Source organism: Geospiza fortis, unplaced genomic scaffold (assembly GCF_000277835.1).
Source record: "Geospiza fortis unplaced genomic scaffold, GeoFor_1.0 scaffold281, whole genome shotgun sequence".
Taxonomy (NCBI): domain Eukaryota; kingdom Metazoa; phylum Chordata; class Aves; order Passeriformes; family Thraupidae; genus Geospiza; species Geospiza fortis.
The window spans coordinates 1,814,988-1,831,967 of NW_005054340.1; the positions used below are offsets into that span (position 1 = coordinate 1,814,988).

Consider the following 16,980-nt stretch of genomic DNA (forward strand, 5'->3'; position numbering starts at 1 on the left):
TAGCATAAATTTTCTCCAAGATCCTCTCTCTCCAACACTTAACTTCATTTGAATTGATCAATCTTTTCAAAATAGAAGGAATAAAAGGAGAAAAAAAATCAAACAGCAATACACTTTAAAGGCTCTACATACCATGTCAGCTTTTTCATTGGCAATTTGAAGTTCCTTTTCTTTTACCTCCAGTTCTCTGCTTAGAGCAGCCACTGACTCAGAGGCCTCTTTCAATTTTTCCAGACCAGTATTTATTCTGAAGTGAAAAAGCAAAATAAAAAGCATCTCATTCACTATGTAATTCATACCCTACTTTCCATCTATAGAATGAATCACATCAATCAGAATGAACAATTGCAAAAGATGCTTTACACCAAAAAAAAAAAACTCGGACAAGAACTTTTACCTTTCTGATATCTTCAGAATCAATAAAGTGGACAACAAAGTACATTAATAAAGTTTTTGGCTTGAAATTTTACCCACTTCTGATCAAACAGTATGCCTTTATCATTGCATAAAAATCGTACATGTTGTTTCTATAAATGCCACTGTCCATCTTGAGCCAATAATCAATGAACTAAGTTCTGTACAGCAAAAAGCATTTTCTGATCCCCAAAATTCTGAAAATCATAACCAATCAGTATTTCTTATTTGAAGTAGAAACTGAAAACAAACCAAGACCAAACAGAAGAGAGTAAAAGAAAAATAGTATGTAGAGAAGAGTTTTCTGATTCAGCATTAAAATGCCCCTTCAACAGTGGTTTTTTTCTATCATAAATTCTTTACTTGGGACTTTTCAGACAAGTTTAAAAGGCCTCTACAGAGACTAGGCTATTGCAGTACTTGGACAGCTGAACAAATGCAAAAGAACAGACAACGCGTAATCCCTGAAAAATTCAGACAGTGCAACTAAGTTTAAGTGGAAGAAATTAGACTTCATGAACTAACTTGGTAAATCTGAAGGCAGAAAACAGGGCAACACCCTTCTGTTTTACAAGCCTTCACCCATAACATAATAGGTTTCAAACTGAATTTGACTTTGAAGACAAAGAATGTTTCAAAGCCAAATAAACAAGTCTAAGCCTTTCTTTAAGGTTTCCAGCTCTTATTAACAATCTTTCAAAACTGAGAAGGCAGTTTTTCTAAAGGGTGATACCAACTGATACACTAATTGCTAATTTTTCGTTATAGTTGGGTGCTCCTGACATGAAGATATATCTGCAAATAGATATTAGTTTATTAAAGCATCTGAAAATAGGAATAAGGATATCAAAACCACCTTAATAATGTACAAGTGAAAAGCTCAGGAGTACAAGTGAGGCTCTGCGCTTACAAAACTACTTAGGATGTTCCTCACATGTTCATAACAGGAGGTGACAAGTGTTCAGCAAGGAAACAAAAGTTGCCAACTGGCAAATTAAATGCTTTTATCAGTATATTATGAAATTACATGTAGATGTCTTCTTTTACTCTTTGAAAACACATCGGTATAATTTATATTCACCTCATATTCCATCTACTTCTATTTTTCATGCACCACTACTCTTCCTGCCCCCCAAATATATAGTCTTTATCTTATATGACAAGAGCAACTATAATATTTGAATAGGTTACACTTTCACATAATTTTAGGAATTAAAAATACCTTTTTTGCTGTGTGAGGAGACAGGCCACGTACCGAAATGAAGGATATCAGAATATACCTACCTGGGGAAGAAAACCACAGAAAAACAGAAGTAACCTGAGTTTACCTGTTTGATAATATTTGCACTTCAGCATGCTTTTCTTTGTATGTGGTTTTATATCCCTGAATAAAGGTCAGGTAGGATTTGGGAGTCACATGTGTAGAACGTCTGTATCGTTGAAAGTAATCAGAACACTTTTCTGCCACTCCATCCTGGAATGAGCCCATACACTGCACAATTTCCCTCTTTGTATCAGCAGTGCAGTCCATATCAAATGAGGACAGGAAGTGTTCAGACACTTAGGAAAGAAAGAAAGCCTAAATGTAAGTAAATACTTATAAAAACATCTAATAAATAAGTCACTATAAAACAAATCAGCATGCAGTATCTTGGCTTTCACCCAGCTTCTCAAAACCCAGTCTTCTTTACTCTTCATCATCAGATTCCACACCTGTCAGTAAAAAGTATAGCTAAGGATCTGTCATTCTTCATCTCCAAAGTGTGCAACTGCTTTTTCACTCTGAACCTAGCTGCTACCTACCAGGGACTGGGTAATCACAGCCTTCCTCTGTATGCCCTATCACAGACACATTTACAAATAATCTCTTTCTTTAGCAGCATCTTTGCCTTCTTTACAAATACTTTTAAGACATCTTCACGGGGAATTTTTCTTTAAGCTCTGTTCACAACCATTCTTCTGTTAGAAATATTTTGACAGCTTAATAAAACAGGCATTAAAGAAGAAAATACCTACATCAAATTTTAGAATCAATTAAGTTTCTTCTGGTAAAATTCAACACAATTAAAACAGCTACATGAACCACTGATCAGAAAATTATGTGTCTGCAAAGATAAAACCTACACGTACCTGCCACCAGCGCATCCTTAGGCCATCGGCTGAACCAATCTATAGTGCATCCCGAAATGAGAGCTGGGAACTTCAGGGCCCTATTTCGGAATTTTTCACCTACTGGTGAAAAGCAAAGAACTACGTGAAGGTTCTGACGGACTCTGGCCATGAAATAGTCATACAGAGCTTCACTGGTTGGAGGTCTTCGTGGATGCTCCTTTTTGAAGAAGGGAATGAGGTCACTAATGATCTCATCTACCTCATCACGTGCAAATAAGTTTGAGACCTTTGGGAAAAGGAAGATTTTTCATGCTTTTTGAGATGATCCAAAATAGAGGATATTGCACAATGTTCTTTTAATACACAGCATTGCAGGAAGAAACACACATCTCAGACACTGAAGTCATTAGTACCCCCCCACTCTTTTCTTTAAACAAGAAGTTTTAATGAAGTGATTCCATTAAATAGACTGAAATCTAACTTGATGTAAATTTTAAACTCCACCCTCCAACAGTTTTCATTCCGTCTCTTTAACTTCTAATAACTAGTAGCAATTACTCTGAAACATAACCCTAAAATAATAAATAAGTAAATCAATAAAATCCATCCATTCTGGACATGAATTTACCATACAAAAACTAACTGAACACTAATAGTTAATTTAACAGACAACTTTTTAAAACATCAGTAATATTTCTCAAGTCTAAATTTTATTTTTTTATAGCTATTCTCATGTCCCTTGAGATAGCTTCACTCAGTCTGACCTAGGATTTTGTAGATCTTGTAGACTGCATTCATTTTTAATACTACTCTAACGACAAAAAGCACTTGAGTTCTAGTTTTTGGAAGTGTACTATCTGACTTATAACAAAATATTCAAATAAATTCTGTTATTTTACCTCAGAATTATGATTTTTAAAAAACAGAAAATTGATCATCTTACCTCTCCTGATGACAAAACATTGTTCAAGTATTCCAAGAAAGACTCATCTTTGATCTCATTGTCTGTAAAAAGAAAACAGGTGCCTTTGCCTTGCAGTCCTGCTGTTCTGTATAAGAGTTTCAGATCTTCCATCAAGTTTAAAGCGTTGTATGATCTACAAAAAAAAAAGTTAGTTGAACAAATATTAATCTCTTTTTAAAAAAAGTCTTCTGATCAAAAGTGTAAAAAAACCCAGGCAAATTTAAGTTAGAAACAACGTCTTGGAACTTAAAGGAGAAAGGTGCTTATTTCAGATACATCCTCTGATGAGACCCACACCAAGGGACATCCCCACGTGAGAAACTACAATTTCTTCTGCAGCCAACACACCTGCAAAATATTTAAAATAATTTCACTTTGCTAAAAAGACATTTCAGCACCAAAATTGACCTGTCCTACAGACAGTTGGGATGGTATTAATTCTGAGGCATTCAGAGGAGGATTTATATTTTTTTAATCTTTATTTCAAAAGAAACTACACTGGGTTGAACAATGCGAAAAAAGGGAATTATGTACTTGGAAAAGGTTGTCAAAATACTGATAGATACCTAAGATCTACCAAATTAGAGGGCAGGGATAAAGATTCATCCTTCTCAGATGACAGTATTTCAAATATTACAAGATTAATTCATAAAGGCCTTTTGGATAGATAACCACCTAAAAATATTTTCAGTACCATTTAATGTACTGGGTAAACACGCAAAGATAACTTGATACTGCCAATACTCTTTCTCTTTCTGTGAAGGAAACAATAATTTCCTACTCCAAAGATAGTAAAAATTCACAATTATTGTAGAAAATCAAGCAAATCTAGTAAGTTTCAAAGGATTGTCATGTCCTTCCACTCTGTGTGACAGTGATCAGACTACACTAAGCAGAGAATGTGAGCCTGGTTTTTTTTAATAGGAAGACTTAAAACACAAAGTACTTCTTTAGTTAAATTTCAGGTAATGCTCACCTTGTCAACGTTATCTGGAATGTGTCATAGCCAGCTATGAAGGATGCCAGTCTTGTCAAGCTCTGCTTTCCTGAGCCACCAACTCCAACTAAGAGAGCATTTCCACGAGGAGTGCGAATCACGCGGGAAATCTGTGTAATATACAAGTCATTCATTGCTACAATGTGTAAGAGTCACACATCCAAAAATTCTATGCTACCATATTATTAAAGTTATATTAGAAATGAAGAACAAATTAAAATTTTAATGTTTACTTAAAGGATTCCATATTACTATTAATATATTCTGTGGACATTTGCACTTTGCAGTGGTTACTGTTGACCTGTCAAACAGTATAGCAACCATTTGATTCCATCACTGTGTATGTTCAGTTATCAGTAGAATTACATCTCCCACAAAGTGCAAGTAAATCTCAGCTGCGATTTCTTAGTGATGTGCTATCACAACATGAGGGATTATCAAAATTGGGAAGGAAATAATTTCCCCAATGCCATGACCTCTGTATAACTTTGGTAAGACTCATCTCATTGTGACCTGAAGGACAGGTTGTCCCAGGCATGTTAAATTCGGGACAAAGAGTCTTCAGTATTCTCCACAGCAAGTAATAATACTGCCTCTATAATGAAACTTGTTACAATTCTCATTTACTTGACTGTAAAAATGCACAGTATCAAGTATGAATATTTGATCACAGTGAAACATCTCCCAATTAGATCAACATTTCTTTCCCACTTAATTTTTTATATTTTAAATCAAAAGGCAGTAGCTTCCTACTGCTCCACATTTCCCTTCAATTCAGGACTGTGCAATGTAAACAAACAGAGCCTTTAGAATTCAGAGCAAGAAAAATTTCAGCGGTAACTGTGAATTGCACACAGCACTTGTCTTGCTGTCCACAACCAAAAAAATGCCATGAAACATAGCAGCCCATCAGTTGCAAGTTGACAGACCCTCACTGTACCCAGAAGAACCTACATTAATATCCAGAGCAGCACAGAGCCAATTTCCTCTCAAAGACACAATAATACCAGCCAGCTGGTTAGCAGCTGGTCGCCTCCACACAAGCAATGATGCACGGGATTGGCTTCTGTTCTCTTTATTATCTTGAATAGTTCTTTGATGACTCCAGAATTCCATCATATCAGTAAACAACCCAGGACACTTATTTACTTGCCCTTTCTCTGAGTTACCTCTTTCTAAGCCACTAAAGATAGTCATGCCAATTTTCTCTAATTTTAAACCTATTTATTTTACATATTGAATGTAATGTATTTGTTATTTTCCATTGGTTAATGTTTCATAAGAAAGATAAAATCAAGTATGAAGGCTTATTCTAAGCTTTATTATTTAACCAGAGAAAGAAAATTTAATTTGCACAACATCCTTGCAATATCATTGTTCATTTCAATAATGGCTGTTAGATCTGTTCCAGGCAGAGGCACACAAGCTGTTAACTGGAAACTTTGCTCTCTATTTAAAATATCCCTCAGCTTTAACTCATTCAAGTCATATTATGCCAGCTCAGATTAGGCATTACCTCAACTGTGCCTATCTCACTTTCTCTTAGAAGGTGTCTCAGGTCTACACAGTTGTTCCTGCTTTCAAGAATTTAGAATCATAGAAACACTTGTTATCCAAGCAAAGCATTTTGCATAAAACATAAAATTATCATTTTATCCAAGCAAATACTAATATAATATTTCAAGTATTTACCATCTAACTACCCAAAGATATTTCTGATGACAGGTGGCTGTTCAGTGGAAAAAAAAATTGTATTGCATCCTAAACTTATATAGTTTTTTCCGAGAAATAAATGAGAAACTTATTGGTAAGTGTGATGATTATTTACAATTGTCCTAAAGAAATCCAGAGAAGAACATCATTAATTTTGCCATAAACCTCAGAAAGAAAGAGACTAATTTTGTGAAATAACAAGAATTAACGCCAAAATTTTGAAAACCACAGATGCAATGTGCTTGTCAACTATAATTAAATTTAAATTGTTTTGATATTTAATATTGTATTTGGGGGGATGATGCAATTACATATATAGTTCTTAATAATTTAAAAAAATACCGAAAACCTCAGTATTCAACTTAGACAATAGGTTCTAGTGTTAAAAAGTAAAAAAAGACTCTCCTTTGTATGAGGCCTATTCTATGTGAACAATCATATCAAGCTGCGCTGTGCTGAAGGTCATGGTCAGCTCCAATCCATATTCAAAAGAACTTGAAAAGTAGTGAGCATACTGTGGATCTACAAAAGAATTTTAGACTACATTAATTCCTACTCTGCTGTGCATACTCCTTCAGAAGCAACCAATTATGTCTTAACCTGAATTTCATTTGATTCATTCCAAAGACAGGAAGGGCTCCCAGAAGAATTAAGGAGGAAGGTTGAAATAAAACTAGAATAGCTAGCACCATGATCCCACCAAACATAAAAAATAGGTATAATAGTTCCATCTGGTGCTTTTTCTAAAAAGTTTTTAATAGGTTTTAATAGCTAGTCACAGTGTGACAGATCAAATATTTGGTAGCAATAAATTAGCTGCTGCAGTTTCAGAAGTAATTTACCTTGACTCATGCATACTTCTACTTGAAAGAGATGTGGGCAAGTGAACAACAACAAATGGCAATCCAGCAAGACTGTACCTTGACTAAATGAACCATGGCATCCTCAAAGAAAACCATGTCCATTCCAGTACCACGAACATTCTCATTGTATGCTTGCAAAAACTTATTTAAACGATCCCGTAGCTGATGAAATGAGGTGATTGGTTCATAGATTTTGGGAATATCTAAATTAGCTTCCTCTGTTTTCTCGTCTAGAACAAAAAGCAAGTAATAAAACCTTAGCAGTTTAAATAATTGACAAAGGTTCAATGAGGGGACAAGTAAGTGAAGATAGCTAGAAGTTTCACTACCCACAAACAGGTTTATTATACATTATATTATATATTAGATGTACATATGAGAGTGCTGAGTACACCCTGCCTGCAAGAAATGGTAACATCGGCAATGTAATTTTTAAAGACAAAATGAGAAAAAAACCTAAATAGCCGTCTTTATCTGAAACTTGAATGATGAAAAATGATACTTGTTTAGGTGCTTGGAAAAAAAGCAGCACCAGAAAATGAAGGTAAATAAATACTGCGGTTAAACATTGCAGATAATCTTTTCTGTAAAACGAAAACAGTCTAAATTGATTAAATAATTCCACTAGAAAAAACATACTCTTGAAATTAATAACTGCCACAACAAAAAAATATATTCACTGTGAGTTAGCATACATTTGTTTCCTTAGGTGATATAAAAGGCACAAGTCAACTCTCAAAGAAAGGAGGTAACAGTGCTGCTGTCTCATTTTTCTATTCATAACCTTAATCATGCTTTCATTCATAAGAATTCTTACAGCAAATAAAATTACAGAAAAGTTGAGATCGTCAGGGACCTCTGAAGGTCATCTGGTCCAACCCCTTGCCCAAGATGGGCCACCTAGAGCTGGTTCCCCAAGACCATGCTCAGGTGGCTTATGAATACCTCCAAAGACAGACTCCACAACATCTCTGGAAAACGTGCACCAGACTGTCACAGTGGAGCAAAAAAAAAAAAAAAGAAAACAAAAAGAAAACAAAAGTGATTACTGATGTTCAAGTTCTTAAATAGATTTTATCCAGTATATCTGTGTCTTTCTTGTATTGGGGACCTCAGACACAACACTCCAGGTGTAGCCTTACTAGTGCTGAAAAAGGAAAAGGACAACCTCCCTTGGCCTGCTGGCTACATTTCTTGTAACGCAGCTCAGGATGTCACTAGTTTTTTTGCTCCTGCAAGGGTACGCTGCTGGATCATGTTCAGGCTGGCATCAACCAGCACCTCCAGGTCCATTTCTGCAAAGCTGACTTGCAGATGGGTGACCATCAATGTATACTGGTGCATGGGACCTTTCCTCCCCAGGTCCAGGACTTTTCACTTCCCTTTGCTGAACCTTATGAAGTTCCAGTTAAGCTATCTGGGAGCCAGCACAACCTCTGGCATATCAACCACTCCTCCTAGTTTTGCGGTATCTGGGACCTGGCTTGAGGGTGCACTCTGCCCCCATCACCCAGACCACTAATGACAATGTTGAGGATGGCTGGACCCTGTTCTGACCGTGGGACACATCATTAGTTACTGGTCTCCAATTAGACTTCGAGCCACTGATCACCACTTTCTGGGCTTGACCATTCAGCAATTTTCAATCCATCTCGCTTCTCATCCAGACCATATTTCATTAAAAAATATCTGACAAATCTCATTGAAACAGTGCCAGCAGGCAAACATCACGGGGTTTTTGGTTGGTCATCTGGATTTCCTCAAAAATAATACTAGTACAGTACATTTTGCTCTTATTTACATGCATTTAGCTCAATTAGTTTCAGGATTTTGTGATCTATATATGCCACAGGATGTATTTTTCCAGTTTTTCTAAATCAGTCAGTTTTGCTAAGCCTCTTCTAACTTGCTGAAGAAATATATAATTCAGAACATTATCTCTAATTGGTATAATTAAAATCAATTAAATAAATCATCCCAGTAAAATAAGTATTTCCCTAAGGCTTAGTAAAGCACTAGAAGCCAATGTGAAGGTAAGGGACAAAAAGGTGGGGAAAAGAACTCCAACCCCCAAGTAAACTCAAGTGTATTTAGAATACTGTCTGTAACTTTTTTCTTCTTTCAAATTTTTTCTCCATTTCCTTTCTATTTCACCTTTCTAATGCTCATGCAGTTTCAAAGGAAAAAACAACAGAAAAACAATAACAAAACTAAAACCCAAAAATACATATTTAAAAACATATTTTAAGAAAATTACATTTTACCACAGAACCTACTCTCTCAAAATACACAAATTATTAATTCTCTTTCAGCTGTCCTTTATATTTGATTTTTTTGTTTGCTTGAAGTCACCTTAACTTCAGAATTTTTAGCTCTATATTGCTTCCGCATATGAACACCCCTCTAGATTAAAATCTAATTAAATCAATTGTCTTCTTATTTTAACCTGTAAAAGCACTGGTTAAACTAAAGGAGTATTCCAGCTGAAAATCGATTTCTTACAAGTTGAATAAGACATTTAAACAAATTACAGCTGATAAGAAACTAATAAGAAATACACCAAGGACTTAAACTGCAGTGATACTTTCACAGTTTTGAAAAATTTAAAATAATTATATCCTCTTAATTCTGTTTCTATAGTTTTATTATTAATGTCCCAGGACAGTATAATGAAGTACAAAACCTAAGGGCAGACTTCTCAATTATTTAGAGAGGCAGCCAGCAAAACATATTATTTTAAAGTCTTGCTCAGTCTCAAGATTCATAATCACAAGTACTAAATAACAATCTCAAAACCAACTGATAAAAACACCTTTGAATAGGTGGAGGGTCTTGAGATCACTAGCACCACCAACAATTCTTTTGAAGCTAAGATCTAAAAGTTGACCAAGATCTAAGTCATCATGTATTTCTCTCAGGGATAAACATATTGTGTTTTTACAGCCCAGAGACAAAAAGATTATGTAGTACCAGTAAACATATTACTAATCTGAGCATAGGGCTCTTTGAAGTCAATGTCAGATGTCATTTTTAATATATTTAAGAGCTTAGAAATCAAGGTCCTGCTTTCACACTTCCACCATAATGGGAAATACTAAAGCCATTATAGGGACAAATAAAACAAAATTATGCTTGTTATTCTTTTCATTTAAAGCCAAAAACAGATAGGGGGTTCTCAAGGCTTAGGACTTAGGTTAGGTCCTGAAATCTATTGAGGGCAAAATATAGCCTTTCTATATGAGAGTCTCCTGCTTTGTATTTAGATGAAGTTCCATGCTAAAAGACACATTACAGGACAGGTACATTTAATCTGTCACCAAAAAGGCAAATAATTTTGAGAAATACATTTATCATTTATCAAATGTTGAGAAACACAATTATTTTTCAGTTCAAGATGATAGTTTCTATTGTGGACTTAAACTTTCGCATTAAAGATCACTCCTCACCCTCTCAGTACGCATTCTGACTTACATTTCAGTCTTCTCTACACTGATGAAATTTAGCAAGTTATTTAAGGCTGTAATTATTTCCTTTCTTCCACCATTATTTCCTTTCTTACTTTTACTTCTATTTTATTCCTTCCAATGAAATATGTCCTATCCTTTACTCTCCTTTTGTCACTGCCCTCTGTCTACTTCAATGGTTCAAGGAAAGGTTCAAATAACATTGGTCATTCATGCCAGTCTTTCATTGCTCCACTCTCCATCATTGCAGTGATACCAACACAGATAACTGAATCATCTAATGACCTTCCCCTAAACACAAACAAATGTTTTCTGTTCTTTTGCAACAATTGATAAATATTCCCAGGTCATTTAGTGAGGTCAGTGACAGCATGTTTTTATTTGAAAGATATATAGACATTACTATAAGCCATATAGGTTTTTAAAGAGGTTTAACTAGCATCCATGAAAACTTGAATTGATAGTCATTTGTTACAAAATCATGTAACAGTCATTTCCTAAAGAGTATTGGATTAGCCCAGTATTTTTTTATCAGTTTTCTACGGCATGTTACCTACATTGCAATCCTTTGTCTACTACTGCAACCCCACCATTTCAAGTCATTCATAACAAATTTCCTCCACCATTTTGGAATAAAAAAGACTCATGCTCACTATTTGGTAGTTCTGTTCTTCTGTCACACCAATTTAAATGAAAGCAAGACTCTCCTATACAGACAACTGGATATCAATACAGACTTAGAAATCTCATTGCGATAAAAATGTGCCACAGCTGGTAACATAGACAACCTTCAAAGCCACTGGACAAAACAGACACTTTTGACGCATAAATTTAGTATGAATTTTTACAACATATTTTTCATAGTATCTAAGATTATCATATCCCCTTGCCTAATGTTATGATTTCCATGATTATTAAAGTCAACTTTTACCAGTTCTTGCAGGTGCATCCCTTAAGAAGTCAACAAAGAACGCATCTGTTTCACGATTCAGCAAAGGTTTTGAATCTTCAAATTCCTCCTCAATGAGTTTTGCCACAGCTGTGTGAAACCAATCAACATCTTCTGAGGTTGTGAAACGATCAGCAATAACACACTTGCATTCATGCTTCCACAGTTTTATCAGCACCTACATACAAAAAGGAAAAAAAAAAAAAATAAAATAAAGGGGCATTTCACAGAATCATAGAAGGAGAGTGGGCCAGTTTGAAGGGACCACAGTGGTTCATTCTCCCTGCTCAAGCAGGATCATCCTAGACCACATGGCACAGAATTGCATCCAGAAGGTTCTTGAACATCTCCAATGAAGGAAACTCCACAACATCTCTGGGCAACATGTTTCAGGGCTCCATCACGCTCCCATTAAAGACGTTTTTCCTCATGTTCAGGAGGAATTTCCTGTGATTCAGTTTTTTCCTGTTGCCCCATTCCTTGGCACCACCGAGCAGAGCCTGACTCGGTCCTCCTGATGCTCTCCCTTCAGATACTGGCAGATATTGATTAGGTCTCCCTTCAGTCTTCTCATTTTGAGGCCCAGCTCCCTCAGTCTCTCCTCTTAGAAGAGGTGCTTCAGGCCCTTAACTGTCTTTGTAGCTTTCTGCCAGACATGCTCCAGGAGCTCTATGTCTCTCTTGTACTGAGGAACTCATTTGGCTTCTGAAAAGAACTATAGCAACTTTAAAGCTTTGCCTTCATTTCTTAATTTAAAAATAACATTAACATTAGAAAATAAATAGTACTGGGGGATTCTTCAGAAGAGATACCTTGAGTTTCTTATTCTGCCCAATAGCAATTTAAGATTATATTCAGTTAACTGTGGAAGAAGCTTTAATACAGTGTTCCAAAGTAAGGTGTATGAAGATTTTATTTCCTCAGCCCTAAAACCATATCCATACTAGTTAACATGTTTATGTATAGAGAAACCACTTTTCTAACTGGTCATTAAGTAGAAGATAGGTGAAAATGTAAGCATCATGGCACAAATAATTCCATGGCAAACACAGATAGCAGTCCCAACGCTACAGACAAAGTAGTTAGAGAATAACAACAAAGAAAAATGTTTAAGTGTTTATATTATCCCTTCTCCAAATTCAATATACCTTTAAAGTCCCTCCATTTGGTCACAGGATGAATACAGAGAACCTGTCAGGCTGTTAATAACAGCAGCACTTGTTTTAATCCTATGCTATTACCATACAGTAGTAGAAAAAATTCCAAGTAATTCTTGAAGACCTTTGGTTCAGCCTACAGAACTTTGTACAATTGACTCATCAAGTGTCAGAACTAATATGTATTTATACTCTGTATATACTATTATACTATATACTAATACTATTTATATAATAGTATTTTGACCAATTGGTTTTTACACTCCAAAAGACATTAATTGTGTATATACATAATCTAAGTGCTCCATGTTTTTGCTGTAGAAACTAAAATCCATTCTGAGGTTTAAATTTTAGATGCAGTAGAATTCAGGAGCTTATTCAACAGAGACACACACTGTACAGCAAGTGATTATGTAACCCAAATATTTAACAAATTTTCCATGTTTACCATAAGCATTGCTTTTCCAGCACTACATGTTTCACAGCTCTAAATTACTTTTCCCTGAAATAATTAGAAGAGAAATTATATTTTACTGGAAGAAAGATGGATTATGGAAAAAAAGCATTACTAATACTTGTTACTATTTCTTCCTTTTAAACCATAAGCCAGAAACCAATTGTTAGACAGAAATTAGGCAGTGACTGAAAGTCTCAAGACAGTAATGGAGAGGAGGAACTATTCCATTTTTTAATCACTAGTTGAGCATTTTCATAGGGTTAAATTTCATTGTCTCTTACTTATTTTCTCACTTCTTTTAAATAAACTAGCATTTGTCAGTAATAGGAAAAGCAGATAGAAGCAAACTGTTGTGACAAAATAAGTGCGTTTTGTCATCGTTTTGAAACAAAGTTGTCATTTCAGTTGGTACCATAAAAGCTGGACTAAAACACCTTTGCCTCAAAAAACCCACTAAGGTTGCATTTTTTTAAAGCAAATTCAAATGCCGAGATAGACTCTCATCCCCTTTCCTGCACTAATTATAACCAGGTCACTGATGCGCTGCACGTACCAGTGGTTCATTGATCACTTCCGATGTAGTGTTCAGCATTCCTCGCCAAATCCTCGAGAGGTCTCGAAGGTTGAAGACATAATGAAACTTGGCTGGCGTGGGCAACATTTTTAGCTTGGTAATCTGCCACAGTCTGCGTGTCAATGGAACCAATTTGGCTACTGTTTTCTTCACATCGTCTGAAAATCCTCGCTCACTACAGTAGTGTCCTTCTCCAATTACACCTGTGGAAAGAAAGATTGCCAAATCAAAGACATGTTAGCACAACACCAGGAGCAATGATTGTCTGAATCTTCTGATTCTTTTCTTTTTCCAATTCCAAAAACCTTTCCAAATTTGTTAAAATGGTTTTCCAGTGTATATTCAAATTTTTATTCAGCTATTCTTAGCACCATTCTGCTAGTGGCTCAATGGTTATTCAGCTTTTAATTAACGGCACATTAAAGCGTTCTTTTTCTCATAAAATAGATTCCACTGGCCTTGAATAAATGATCTCCTGTGGAAATCAGTAGGATCCCGTTCTTTGTGAAAGTCTAGTCTTTAGTCCCTTATTCTTAGCAGCAGTGGCAACTGAGCAACTGTCCAGCATTGTCACTAAAACAATACCTTCATGTCTTTCTTATTAAATCTGAGCATACCAAGAGTTTCAGAGATGTGACTGGACTTGAAAAATTTACAGATTGATGACATTTCAGGTGGGGAGTGATTACTGAAGGAAAATGTGTTGGTAAACAAAACAGGGAAATTAGGCCTCAATTTTAACAATAATGTGTACAAATAGAATTATAAGGAAAAATCAACTACTATTTTAAAAAATGAGATGAATACAAAGTTAATTTCCCTTTACCAAAAATTTTGTCAATGGAAGAATTGGAAGGCAGAGTACAGTTAAACGCCGAAAATCGTCTCTTCAGCCTCTGTGGAATATCATTGCGACCTCCCCCAGGGTGGATCATGGCAGCCAAAAACTGAATGTCCACGATGTTGGTAAATTCCCCAGGTTTTTCCAGGTTATACAGTCCTTTCTGTTCCATCAGTTGCCTAACTATCTCATTAGTGACCTGTAAAATAACCAGGTTTTATGTAAGACAATATTATACGTACAACTGAATTAAATACAGAACATACTTAAATGTTTGAAATACATAACAAAGAGTATAATACTATCTTGCCCCCTATCCCTCTGTTTATTTGCTTGAGGATAAAAATGTACAGCAAAGAATAAGAACATTTGGTGAAATTTAACAATAAAAATCGTGGGAGTAGAGGGGTACCCTCATTTAGAACTAATCATTCACATGACAATTTACTCTCACTTGAATGTTGCATGATTTCCATTGCTGTTGGAAATAATGCCTTTTAAAACAAAATTTCCAGTTTTCTAATTAAGCCCAAACTAATGTATCTTTGCATCTTTTTTCAATCAAGCCCAAACTAATGCATCATGTCACAAACTGTACAAAATATTTGTATTAAGTTTCATATGTAACAATCACAAGCATGGTTTTCAAGCTGAAATAAAAGAACTACTTCTATACAAAAACAGACAAGACCCTTTTCTTTAGCCATAAAGGGATACGCTACATTTCTGTTTGACAAGCTGGAAAAACTCCACAGAGAGTACATCCTATATCTATACTCCTATAGAAATTCTAACATTAATTTCCAAAGCAATGTACTTCAGAACAACTTTGTCAATATAAATAAAGATTACATAAAGATTACTTCTATTTTGTCTGAAGCAGAGAAGACACTTCTTACCTCTCAGGTTTCACAGTATTTTAATTATTGCCCACAATGTCAGTTTGCTATCACAATTTGTGTACCAAAGACTTCTTATTTTTAATTATAAAATGAGTGTTGTTAAAAAACATTATTAAAATTATACAGGCATGTTCTAAGGAGCACTCAAACTGCTTCTTGCTGTCAGCATATTTATTTTCAATTAATTCCTGACAAATTACTGTAGATGGGTTCTTTTAAAAGACTGTTTAAAATTAAAGTACTACATATCAATTTTATCCTATTCTGAATGACTGAGAAGCCAATTTTACAGTGTAGCATAAAAACAAAGAAAACCTTTTGTCTCCTTTTTTCTTCTTCCACAAACTGACCTGATCTCCCCATTCATTGATTATGGGCATGTTCACATCATCAATGAAGACTGTCATCTTTTTGCCTGCAGGTGGACCGTAAGTTGGGCCCATGCGCTTATCCACATAGCTTTCTATTGTACGCTGTTAAAAGGCAATTAGCAGCACAGTCACAAAGAGCACTTCATTTCATACATGATTCAATCACTCAAACATGCTGATGTTCCTGTTACATAGAATTTTACTAACTGAGGTTCAGACAAGGCATTTGCTGGAGGTAATTGCACTAGTTCAACTAGCATGTCTGAAATCTCAAGGTATACAGGACTAGGCTGGTGTCTACAGTAGAAAACCACGCCTAACACTTTCATAAATCTGAATAGATTTATGAAACATTTCAAACTTTTATTTTATTCCTTTATCAGCAAAATTGATGATTGCTATCAATAAAGATTAAATTGAAGATGTAATTCTGGAACACCTTTCCAGCAGATATCAATGTACTTCATAAAAACATACAGCAATAATTAAATTCACATATATAAATACACTTGATGAGATAATTTTGCCTAATGGTAGACTTGCCTTTACTGTTCTTCTCATCGTCTTTCCATTTCTCTGCTCTTCTTAAATTCTAGTTTTTATTGACTCTATCCTAAGTGAAAGTTCACTTAACCACACAATTATTCTTCAGTATAAACCCAAATATCTGCATTCTTACGCTATGCCTAGGCTCCAATCTTGCACAAGTAGCATCAGGTAGACCAAGATTATAAGAAGCTAGAGTGATTTTAAAGCATGGGCCATAAACGAATGTTTTGATCTAAATTGTTAACAGAGAATTGGCTTAGTCTTGCATATCTATTTCAGATGTCCTAATGATTAGAATCTCACCTATCACCAATTAAATCTACATTTATTTTATAAAAATGTTACTTTTTGTTTATAGCCCAACAAATAGAAGAAAAAATCCTAAGGAAATTAAGACCAAAATTACATGTTTATATATTTTATAAAATGTTAGTAGCTTCTACTACGCTATACAGGCACATGATAGGTGATTCATCAAGCTTATAGACAGCACTTACAGTCCAGACAGTGCTTTGGCCTGGCATACCAAACTGCATTAAAAATATTCCCCAAATATATTGCCAGAAGATTAAAGACACTTGAAATAATTCAAATTAGTTTGGTAGAAATTTGGATAGGCAGTACAGTTCAGGATTTAAGCATTCATAATTGTA

General features: G+C 35.1%; 1 protein-coding gene across 1 annotated transcript in view; it reads right to left on the bottom strand.

The window, feature by feature from the left end:
* DNAH5 (dynein axonemal heavy chain 5) overlaps window positions 1–16,980 on the bottom strand; it is a 115,845-nt gene that overhangs the window by 30,529 nt on the left and 68,336 nt on the right. Inside the window, 10 exon segments of the mRNA XM_005431686.1 lie at window positions 133–247; window positions 1,743–1,974; window positions 2,545–2,812; window positions 3,470–3,623; window positions 4,467–4,597; window positions 7,121–7,293; window positions 11,459–11,654; window positions 13,644–13,867; window positions 14,491–14,704; window positions 15,758–15,880. Of these exon segments, the coding sequence (XP_005431743.1) occupies window positions 133–247; window positions 1,743–1,974; window positions 2,545–2,812; window positions 3,470–3,623; window positions 4,467–4,597; window positions 7,121–7,293; window positions 11,459–11,654; window positions 13,644–13,867; window positions 14,491–14,704; window positions 15,758–15,880 (1,830 nt within the window).